The sequence below is a fragment of the Prionailurus viverrinus genome, chromosome E1 (genome assembly GCF_022837055.1).
Source record: "Prionailurus viverrinus isolate Anna chromosome E1, UM_Priviv_1.0, whole genome shotgun sequence".
In the NCBI taxonomy this organism is placed as follows: Eukaryota; Metazoa; Chordata; class Mammalia; order Carnivora; family Felidae; genus Prionailurus; species Prionailurus viverrinus.
In genome coordinates this window covers 47,619,048-47,630,650 of record NC_062574.1, presented here as the reverse complement: position 1 = coordinate 47,630,650, position 11,603 = coordinate 47,619,048, and the positions used below count along the sequence as shown (strand labels likewise).

Here is an 11,603-nt window from a genome sequence, read left to right as displayed (position 1 = left end):
TGACTAAGCCACCCAGGTGACTCAGTCCCTTTAAAATTTCTAATTTTTCTATTGCTTCTTGGCCTTTTGGCTAAGATCAAGTGTAAAATTTCTAATTTTTCTGACCATTGCCTTTCTATGAGTTGGGATTATTTTGACAACTATTTAGTCTGGTAATGTTAATGGATGGGTCCTTTCAGCACAGCCTTTTTTTTTTTTTTTTTTTTAAAGTAATTTCTACACCCAACATGAGGCTCGAACTCACAACCCGGAGATCAAGAGTTGCATGCTCCACTGACTGAGCCAGCCAGGCACCCCAGCACAGCTTTTATTAAAGACAGCTCTGCCACCTAGTTTGATAACAAAATAATTCACACTCTACTGTGCCCTAAAGACATGACATTCAAAGTCCATTTTTCTCTTCCTCTCTTGTTCTGACATAATTGGTAGGCACTGGTAATAAAGAATAAATAAAACATTTTGATATGCTGATACACCCAGTACTGGAAACGCTGTCAAGTTATAACTGTTGTCACTGCAACCTATAGTACACGGAACAGAAATGCCAAGCAAGGAGAGTGCCACATATGGTCTCTGTCACACTGCTGCATCTTGCAGCGTAAAAGCAGCCATAAACAATACGTAAACCAATAAGGAGAGGGTTCCATTAAAGCTTTATGGACACTGAAATTTGAATTTCATATAATTTTCATGTGTCATGAAATATTCTTTTTCAACAATTAAAAATGTAAAACACATTCTTAGCTCACAGGCCATACAAAGGCAGGTGGCAGGCTGGATGTGGCAAACAAGTCGTAGTTTGCCAACCTCTGCTCTGAAGAGTTGGAATTCCCCAACACACCATAACCCTCCCCTCACATCTCGATACTTTTGAGCATATTACTCCCGGTGTCTGGATCACCTTTTTGGCTTCTTCTTCACGTGAGGAGGGTTCCCTGCCCCTGCCCACAGGTGTTAATCACCTTCCTTCCATGTTTCCACTGCAATGTATGAATACAGCCCATATAGCCCCCACCATAGTTGTCTGTAGCCATGTCTACTCATCTCTGCACCTCTGCAAGCTGGCTCACAGCAAGCGTTCCAGATATGTCTGTCTATCCAAGAAACAGCCAAGCTGTAAAGCATCACAAATGGTACAAGCTTGGTCCATAGCAGCTATATTCTAAACCCAACAAAACCAAGAGAAGCAATTCCAATCTCTGATTTACATGCTTCTCCTGGCAATTAAGGAACAGTAACTTCTCTAGCTACCTTCCCCACAATGTCTGTACAGCCTTGTTCTTCACCCTGAACACTAATTTTGAGATCAGCCTCACATGCAGACTAGAAAAGCAACCAGTGGGATGGCTTGCCCTGTAATTCCTAGGAATGTGTGGAGCTCGCTAGAGATGCATTAAATCCTTTTTTTGTTTCCTCCAAAAACTAAGGGGTATTATGATGACTATTTGGCAAAAACTGGGTACTTAACTAAAGATTTATTCAGAAAAATAATAGAAGTAGATCACCAGACTATAACAGGGGGAAAAAAACTAGAAGGAAAAATACATCCAGTATTATTGATTTTAAGGGTTACCTGGACTCTTTATTGAATTGGGATTGCTTTTAGAACAAAAAATTTTAAAAAAGCTTTTGGAAACGTAACCCATCATATTAATGACAACTTGACAGAGAATCTATCCTGACCCCAAATTAAATGAAAGATGTTGCTAATAAGCCAGAAGAGTTCCTTTAAGTTAAAAGTGAACTGTGGTAAGTATTTTTGCAAAGTAAATCACTATTTGAATGTCATCCAGTTTATGATGTGCAGAACCTGATTTGGACACATATACAAAGTGGTTAGATTTGAGTAAAACTGCAAATAAAATAGTGAAGCAATAGAGGAGATGGTGCAGGGAGACCAGATTTGCTAAAGACTTGATAAAGCTCAATATCCATAGTGAACAACAATATGTGAGCCAAACAAAAAGGGGGCAACAAGCCAAAGACTGAGCCAACAGAAGAAACTCCAGACACTGCCACTCACACCCCCAACCTGGAGGTCATGACCCTGGAGGGCCATGAGGAAGCACTTTGTCCTGGAGAGCCCACTACTCTCCTGGCCAGTCAGATGACTGTTCATAAGCCTCACATGGGGAATGTGATATGCACACATTTCTAATGAGCCACAAATATTCATCTTTATTACAGCTAGTCTCCTAAACACTGAATTGCATCTTTTTCTTTTTTTTAATTTTTTTTTTAACATTTATTTATTTTTGAGACAGAAAGAGACAGAGCATGAACGGGGGAGGGTCAGAGAGAGAGGGAGACACAGAATCTGAAACAGGCTCCAGGCTCTGAGCAGTCAGCAAAGAGCCCGACGCGGGGCTCGAACCCACGGACAGTGAGATCGTGACCTGAGCCGAAGTCGGACGCTTAACCGACTGAGCCACCCAGGCGCCCCGAATTGCATCTTTTTCAAGCAACATACCATAGAAACATAGAACAACCATATGTTCAAACATAGAAACAACAACAACCATAGAAACAGACTCTTAAAAAAATATATATATATTGAAGAAGAGGACCATTGTTTGCAAGTAAGCTCTATGCCCAATGTGGGGCTCAAACTCAGGACTCTGAGATCAAGAGTCACATGCTCTACTGACTAAGCCAGCCAGGCACCTTGTTCTTTAACGTTCTTTACTGAAATCTAACCACAAAGTGATAGGATTCTGCAACTAACAAAGGAAAGAAAAAACAAAAAAATCGCCAGTCATTGTCAAATAGTACACTGTCGTATGCAAAGCCTCAAATGATACTCATCTGTAATCTAGTTTCCATATTAATATTACCCCTACCCATACAAAATTCCTAAACAATTTTAGTCATAGAGGTCATAGACCACGGCTTATCAGAATTCTTCATTTTTAAGTTTGAAAATAAAATATTTAATTCCAAGGTGAATACCTTAAGAGTTGTTAAGCAGATTAAGAATCCTAAATTACTATCCAAATATGCATACGATCATACACACACACACATTTTACAATTTGCTGCAAATCTTTAATTTTTGAAGAGCTTAAGATAAAGTACTAACAGTTCTAGATTAAGTGTTTATAAGGATATATATACACATTCTGTTCTGACACCAAACATAACCCAGAAACCATACAACCGTGTAACAATAACCTTACCAGTGGGAGCTGCCAGAAAATGGCTTTTAAAAAACAAGACCAAATAAAGCTAAAACTTGGTTGGCAAATATTTGGACAATTCTGAAAAAGCACTATACGGCTACAGACATTTGGTTTCCAAATCTGAAATGATCCTGGTTTAAAACATTATTCAGGCAAATAAAGTGTCTGATGAATTTCTGAGTGTGTCTGAACGTTCAATGTAGGCTTTTGATTCTATACCTGGCTTTTAGCCAGAGCAGATATCGTAGGACCTCAGAGCTAGTATGACCCCTCCTAGATACAACAGAACTGTCCTAACATACAGAAACATACACAGGAGCCTACAATACAAGTGCTACGGGCACTTAAGCAAGCAAACGCTTTGTTCCCAGGTGGGGGAACCATTCACAGGTAAATAGTTGCAGCGCATTCTTCATTGGGAAAGGTCTGACACCAGTGAGCCATCCTGGCCCCAAGAACTAACATGAATGATACAACGTTGGTGTGTAACTAGTCCTACATGTCCCTGCTTCCTATGATTGTCTCCTTGGCCTGAAGATTTTGGAACTGGTAAAAAAAACTGAGGAGAGAAAGTTCACGGAAGGTTCACTCACATCACTGATTTTGTAGAATATATGTGAGGAGTACTGGAAACCCTGGATCATTCTTCCCTAAGTAAGAGAACACTGTGATTTGATTCAAAGTTTTTCTGTACACAGCTGGCCTAAAAAACCCTCCAATTTGATGAATGTTCTAGCATAAACGTTTGAATTGACGTGTTATTTTGTAAACTTCCGCGGAACAAAGGCTTTGGCCTGTAAGAGCACATCTGTTTAGTTTTAAATACAAATCCATTGTGTAAGATACAGGTAGCCTGATGAAGGCTACACGAAGAATAGCAACTGAAGTAAAATTTGAATGGATATGGAGAACAGGAGTATACTGAAGACAACAATGACCCACATGTGCCCTAAGAACTGAAAAACCTATTTAAAAAAAATTTTTTTAACGTATATTTATTTAAGAGAGAGACAGGGCATGAGCGAGGGAGAAGCAGAGAGAGGGAGACACAGAATCCGAAGCAGGCTCCAGGCTCTGAGCTGTTAGCAGAGAGCCTAATGCAGGGCTTGAACTCACGAACTGTGAGATCGTGATCCGACGAGCCAAAGTTGGACGCTTAACCTACTGAGCCACCTAGGGGCCCTCTGAAGAATCTACTTTAGTGTAGATGTAGCTAAAGATGGCACTTGGTTAAGGCTATTGAAGGAGGTAGCAATGAAACTGAAAGCAGTAACTTGGGCTTGTCAAATGTTGGTAAGAATGGTACATATGCTGTGCTAAATGCCATGCGTTATTTTAAGCACTTTACATATATTAACTTAGACCTCCTTAACTCCACAGGGCAGGTACTGGTATCCTCAGGAAACTGACATACAAAGGGGAACTCACTTGCCTAAGACACAGCTAGTAAGTGGCAGAGCTGGCCTTCAAACCCAATCAGTCTTGCCCTGGAGTCAGTACTCTTAAACACCATGCTGTTAACTCTGCTTCCCTTAAATGAGCTAGAAAGAAAAACAAGAGTAACAGCAAATATGCATAAGTGGACTCTCCAGAATCTGTTCAAAATATGTCAGGAAGATTTTGACAGGCCATAATTATAATAACCAAAAAATAAGTTACTAAAAATAAAAATCAGGGTGCCTGGGTGGCTCAGTTAAGCATCCGACTTCAGCTCAGGTCATGATCTCGCAGTCCGTGGGTTCGAGCCCCGCGTCAGGCTCTGTGCTGAAGCTCAGAGCCTAGAGCCTGCTTTGTGTTCTATGTCTCCCACTCTGACCCTCCCTGCTCGTACTCTGTCTCTGTCAAAAAGAAATAAACATCAAAAAAAATTTTTTAAACATAAAAAAAATAAAAAACAAAAATGTTAACTTTAACATGCTCTACTAAATATTTAGTAATTACCTTATGTATTCATTATAAAATACCTTTTTAATTTTTTTTAAAGTTTATTTATTGGGAGAGAGAGCACGCGTGCACAAGTGGAGGAAAGGCAGAGAGAGAAAGATATAGAAAGAATCCCAAATGGGATCCCACACTAACAGCACGGAGCCTGATGTGGGGCTCAAACCCATGAAATGTGAGATCATGGCTTGAGCTAAAGTCTGATGCCTAACTGACTAAGCCACCCAGGTGCCCCCATTATAAAGTACTCTTAGTTCAATAATAAAATTTAAGCTTTAGATTTTTTTAGATAAGAAAATACAGGTACGGTTTTCTAATTTGTCATGTTTTGACAGACTAATTTACACAAATCCTAATATGGCAGGCTACCAAATACCTGGCACTTCTAAGCGGTGAAAGTTACATCAAAAAGAGATAGTAATGTTCTTACCAAAATGAAAACAAAACAAAACAAAACAAAACAAAAAACTTAGGTATAAAAACTAGTATTTAAAACTTTTAAGTCACAAAACACAAAGCCAAAAGTTTTCATCACTTCTTTCCTAAGTGTAACTACCTCTCCTCAATGGGGGTAGTTTTGGGAGTAGGCCAAAATTTCTGAGGAAGATGGGAACGTGGGCCTTTCCCCTCCTCGTCAGAAGTCATTTTGTTAAAACTTACAGTGGCCGTACAATGTTTCAAATACTAGGAGAAACAAATGAGTTCACTTAAGAACACAAAAAGCAAACGGTGATATAAAGATTAAGGAAAGGGAAGAAACATTTCAATAAGCTCAGATATGACATGATGATACTGTCACAGGTCTGAGTATCTTCTTTATCTCCTAAATAAATTGAGCCCCCGACAGGAAAAAGATCACCTCACAGAGAATGCTATGAGATTTTTAAGTCGCTAGACTCCTTTCCATCTTCTCCTCCTCATCAGCTCTTGATACTGCTGTCAAATTCTACACACTGGCAAAGAAAAAAGGGGTGAAAGTTGAGGGATTGTATAGAGAAATAATAAAAAATTTGTGATTATTTGAACTAAAATATTATAGCTATTAATACAATTAAAAATGCCTAAAACACATGGCCTGTCCTTAAAGAAATGTCTATGTGAACATTAAAACAACCATAAAGTACCTGAGAACGTTATTCATTACTTTTCAGCAGAAGAGCAACCTTCTCTTCTACCTCCCACCCACTTTGTTCATTTTTACAAAGGCACTGGGAAAAACGTGCTTGCTCCTTATAATGGCTGTCAATTCAGAGCCAATTTGAAGTACAACTACCAACAACTAGGAGTCTCAAACTTGCTGAGGATTCACTTCTCCACAGACTCAGAACAGGGGGGCATTCACCTAGAATGGCTGGGAAAAGGGCACCAAGGAGCTTTTCACAAACTGCAGGCTTTCCCATACCAAACGATGCTGCCAAGCCCTGACAGGCCATATGAGCCTGATAGATTCTTATATGCTGGTTTTTAACCCTTTTTAAAAAATAATTGAGATATAATTTACATAACATTAAACATTCACCATTTTAAAGTGTATGTCTCAGCGGATTTTAGTATATTCACCATAATGTAGAACTACCACCACTACCTAATTTTAGAACATTTCCATCACCCCCAAAATAAACCCCATACCTATCATCATATGCACTGATTTTACCCAAACTTTCTCCGCAGATATTCTGTGGCCCATGCAGGTATTTTAAGATGGCAGGCTGGGGTGAATCTACACAGTATCTATACGATAAGAAAACAGAAAGGCTACTGAACCCAAATTCTTGGCATTTTTAGCAATCAGACTAATGTAATTTTTATATATTGTCTAAGAATGGCAGAGAAACTTACATTCAACATCCATCTTCACATAACACATTAGTGTGCCCCAAATTCATCCAAGATGTTAAAAGAAGGGAAGACAATCTACTAGGATTAGCCACAACTGTCCATAGTTGCAATTTCAAAATACAGAAGATGCAAATGTGGGAAAACCTCCTTTAGTATCAAGCATAGCTGGATCAAAACAAAACAAAACAACAACAACAAAACGAAAAACTTAATCATTAAGCAAATACTGCCCCGTTTGGGAAAATAATCCCTACACCAGTCCAGTATTTAAAGTAATGTAGCTTTAAATGCAACCTTACTTTTATCATTCTTGTGACCTAGAGCCTCTCCTAATGAGAAAAATAACCTTTAGGCAAAGGTCTGGCAGGAAAGCCTGCAGATGTGTGGTGCTCAGGCTGCTGCAGGGCTCTTATTACCTAAGTGAGCTCATGGCTTCTAAGACACACAGGAAGGAGACCTCACCTTCAGGCATCAGGGTGTTGAAAGCGGGAGGAAGTAGGTCCACGAGGGTGTCTTGCTTTTGTGCACTTATCTGGGGTGCTATTTCCAGAGAAGGAGCTCCTTTATAGAGTGTGCCCAAGATGGATTTCTCTAAGTTGCTCTCAGAGTTGTCCAGCTGCCCTCACCAATAAGTCAGTCTTTGTAGGTTGATAGAAACCACCAGTCAAAGCAGATGCAAATGGATTGTGGGGAAGCCTTCTTTAGTATCTAACATAGCTGGATTAAAACAAAAAAACTTAACCATTAAGCAAATCTTCACTTTAATCATTACTTTAGATCATAGCAAATATCAACTAGGTGCTATGCTTGACTCTACCCTTAGCATGGGCACTTAATTCTTAATGGGGATATTGTGGGCTTGACTGATGGCCACAACGAGCTCTTAATTTTTGTCCTGTAAGAAATTAGTTCTACTTGATAAACAAGTAAACAAGATACAGAAATATTTATTGGTAATTTAACTCATGCTTGCTGAGGTTGCTTAGCAACACTTCCAGTGACTTCTGTTGCACAACAAGTCGCACTCTCCTAATGTATTTACAATTTTATTGCAATTTGCAATAATGATTTAAATACAATTTCATTTCCTGGATTTTCCAAAACACAGTCAGATGCAATCAAGTGAAGTCATGACATTTATACAATGTATAAATTAACAAATTTGCCTCAAAATAGTTATGTATGGAAATACTGCTACGTTATCCTTGTTTAAAGATGTCCAGGGAACAGTCCTAAGTTAAAATGACACGTGGCTAGAGGAGGTCATAAAGCACTTATCCTCTGTCTACCTAGAAGAAATCACCCAGTGGCCAGAAACTCCAAGAAACTGTCACTGAACTAGAATTTCATTTTCCTTTACCCCAAAGGTATTAAGAAGTCTGAGAATCAACTGCAGGTGAAGGAATCCAAAAACGATCTAATGTCTTTAAGGCTTACAACCTCTTACAGGGACAGAATAATGAGTCAGAAACCCGGTTATTTTGGAAGGCAGGTTTTTTGGTGATCTTTCAACTGTATACTTTTCCTTTTTATTCAACTATATACTTTTAATAATGTAACTGTTATACAGCAAAAAGTCCAAAGTTAGGTAAATAGTAGATACATTTTGGAACCTAATTGCTCTGAAATTTCCCATTCTTAAATCTGCCTTTATAAAATTCTACTACAATATACAAGATGGACTTGTTCTGAAAATAAAACAAATTACCTAGCAAGATGTCAAGTAGAAGAGGACTACTACGTGCACATTATCCTTTTACTGCATGCTAATCAAATGCTTGAAGCTGTACAAAAGAGTTAACTAATATAGGCATTTTCTAAAGGGTAGGATTCCTCAAGTCTAGCACAAGTGCCTACCACACCAATTTGCTAAAAGAATTATTTCAAAGTTTTTCTTAAAGCAAGATTATTCACAAATTTAGAGGAAAAAAAAGACCAACAAAATAATTATTCTTCAAACTATGTCACGAATAATCTTCTTGGTTTAGGAAAAAGGTAGTTTAAACTCCAGGACTTTGTGGGGGCAAGAAGACAAGCCTACGGAAAGGCAATATTTTTGGTGGATTCAACTGTGTTTGCCAAGATTGTCTGCCATTATGATGAATGGCACTCAATTTTTAAAAATTTTTAAAGTTTGTTCATGTTTAAGCAATCTCTACACCCATTATGGGGCTCGAACTCTCGACCTCGAGATCACGAGTCACGTGCTCTTCCAACTGAGCCAGCCAGGTGTTCTGAGTGGCAGTCAATTTTAACACATATTTCTTCCAGATTATTGCATATCACATAATCTCAAATAATATCAGGCACAAAAAATACACAAAGTGTACTTTATGTCCAAGTTTGAAAAAGTAAAAAAAAGTTAAATACAGACATTTAAAAAAACAAAGGGTCTGTATCTGTATTCCACAATGGGATCGATGCAACATAAGGCCATATTCAGATTGGTATAAATTCTGGAAGTTCATGCTTATGAGGAAGAATTTTTAAAAATGCTGGCCAGCTCAAATTTTTAAAGCAAATATTAAAATAAAAATATTCCTGTATTCTAACCCCCAGGGATAACAAATGGGTTCACCTTAAAAAAAAAAAAAAAAAAAAAAAAATCAGTGTCAGTAAGGGTACAGGTGCCATCATCTGTATGCTCAAGCTCCCTGCAACTCAGACCTGGCATGACAGGGGAATGAAGTTTTCCAAATCATCACAGCTTCTGAATGCCCATAAATCTACCAAGGAAGACAACAGATGTCCACCTCTGATTTTTGGTGATGAAAACAAACATACACACAAATGAACAGTTAACATGAAATAAAAGATGCAACACCTACAACCTCCAATCCACCCAATCAGGCTTGGGCGTTTGTTTCATCTACTTCTGTTGATTACTAAGCCACCGCAACAGCCAAGACTGATGATTACTCTGCACTTACCCAACAAGGAATGGGAAGACAGATTTTAAACAAATGAGCGTCTATAGGACAAAAACTCAGATATTAACACTTACACAGATGTTACCTTGTTTCATCTGTCAACTCAAAATTATAAGAAAGCCCTTCCAATATAAATTCCACAGCATACTCAGTAACAACATACAGAGGTTGCCGAAACCTTACTCAAGATATTATACGTATTTTACGGAAAAATATGATCCAAGCAACCACAGATTATATAAAGACGCTCCAGTTTATGTGAAATCTGCAGATTTTCAAATCAAAACCATACTGCTGCTTGACCACATCACTCAACTTGATCCGTATGCTCGGAGGTAAGAGCATTTCACCAAAACCAATGGAAGAATGGCCGAAAGAACTCCAGTAATAAAGGACCAGCAAAGCAATGGCCTCAATAGAAAAGTAATGGTTAACGTGAGTCAGACTGTAGCCAAGAAAAAGCTTCCACTCCTTTCAACCAATAGCAGGGAATCTCACAAAGAAACCAATACACTTTCTAAAGCCGATGTCCCCCAATCCCAGAACAGTTTCCCAATGGGGCTTACTTCTGTGAGTGACAAACAGGAGCTCCTCCTGTCTAGTTTTAATTCTTTCTACTCCAACAGGGGCTCCCTGCGCTCGGCTCACCAGGCGGCATTACTGTGTGGCTCTTAAGGGTTTTTCGACCCCCAGGTTCCAAATCTCCAGCCAGCCTCAGGTCCACCTGGGGATCCTTCTAAACACACACAGCACCTGGGAGGCACTCGAAGAGCATCAGGGCAATTGGAAACCAACATTTTGCTAAACAGGAGGGCCCGCCTCTGTAGCTCTTTCTTCCGAGGCACCTAGCGCTAGGTGGTCGCTGAGCGTGCTTTGAAAGGACATAAAGAGGAGACGGGGACCTCCGCTCAGACACCAGCAGGTTCCCATCTCGCTGGACTCCTGCGGTGGGAGTGCTGGGGCTGGGGACACGCTCGAACCCCGTCGCCCTCGTGGCCCCGGACTCAGGCCGGGTCAGCTGTCCCCGCGAGTTCCAGCAAGAGGGGCCGCCGTACGCAACACACGGGCTTCGGGGACACAAAAGGCCTCCGGGGTAGAGTGCGCGGGGCGCCTGACAGGACCTCGCGCCAACCGTCATTCACAGCGGCCCTAGGGCTGGCCCCCAGGGCACTCGTCCTGGCCGTGTCCTGGGCTTCTTATCGCCCCCGCGAGTGCCTGAGACTGTGGTTTTACGGTCTGAGGAACAGTTAGGCCTCAAAGGCCTGGCCTGAGATGTGTGCTCTCCGCACCCCGCGCTCCCGCCTTCCCCACTCAGCGGCGGGGACCGAGCTTCCCGCCCCACGGCCCGACCAGGGGTTGGTGGCAGTTAGAGGCGGTTGGGACCGGCCCCAGCAGGTTGGAACCGGTCTGGGCCGGGCCGGAGGAGGAAGGGGGGGAGGGAGAGGCCGCCTCGCGCTCTCCCTGCGCGCGTGACTCACGCTGGCCGCTGACGTCAGGCGTGCGCGCGCGGCGGGGGGGGCTCTACGTACGTGTAGTGCTGCGGTTTCTCGGGCTGTGCCTGCAGCACCTGAGCGGTAGCGGCCGGGGGCGCCGAGGAAGCTGCGGAGCCGCCGGGCCCGGGGCCCTTCGACATGGTCCTGTCTTCCTGCCTCTTCGCCGCTCCCCTTTTATTATTCAGTCTGCGCGGTCCGCGCCGAGGACCTAGTGCGCCTGC

The 11,603-nt window shown here is 41.2% G+C and overlaps 1 protein-coding gene across 4 annotated transcripts in view; it reads right to left on the bottom strand.

Annotated features, from left to right (window-relative positions):
• UNK (unk zinc finger) overlaps positions 1-11,603 on the bottom strand; it is a 33,127-nt gene extending 21,524 nt beyond the window's left edge. Inside the window, exons 1-4 of one of the 4 annotated variants that reach the window (XM_047833322.1) lie at positions 11,419-11,554; positions 7,422-7,676; positions 6,960-7,124; positions 6,775-6,851 (exon numbers count right to left, since the gene is read on the bottom strand). In XM_047833322.1, coding sequence (XP_047689278.1) covers positions 6,775-6,851; positions 6,960-6,968 — 86 coding nt within the window. In that variant the 5' untranslated portion in view covers positions 6,969-7,124; positions 7,422-7,676; positions 11,419-11,554. Of the gene's footprint in view, positions 1-6,774; positions 6,852-6,959; positions 7,125-7,421; positions 7,677-10,455; positions 11,396-11,418 lie in introns of those variants that run through there. The other 3 variants (XM_047833321.1, XM_047833324.1, XM_047833323.1) reach the window with 3 other exon arrangements.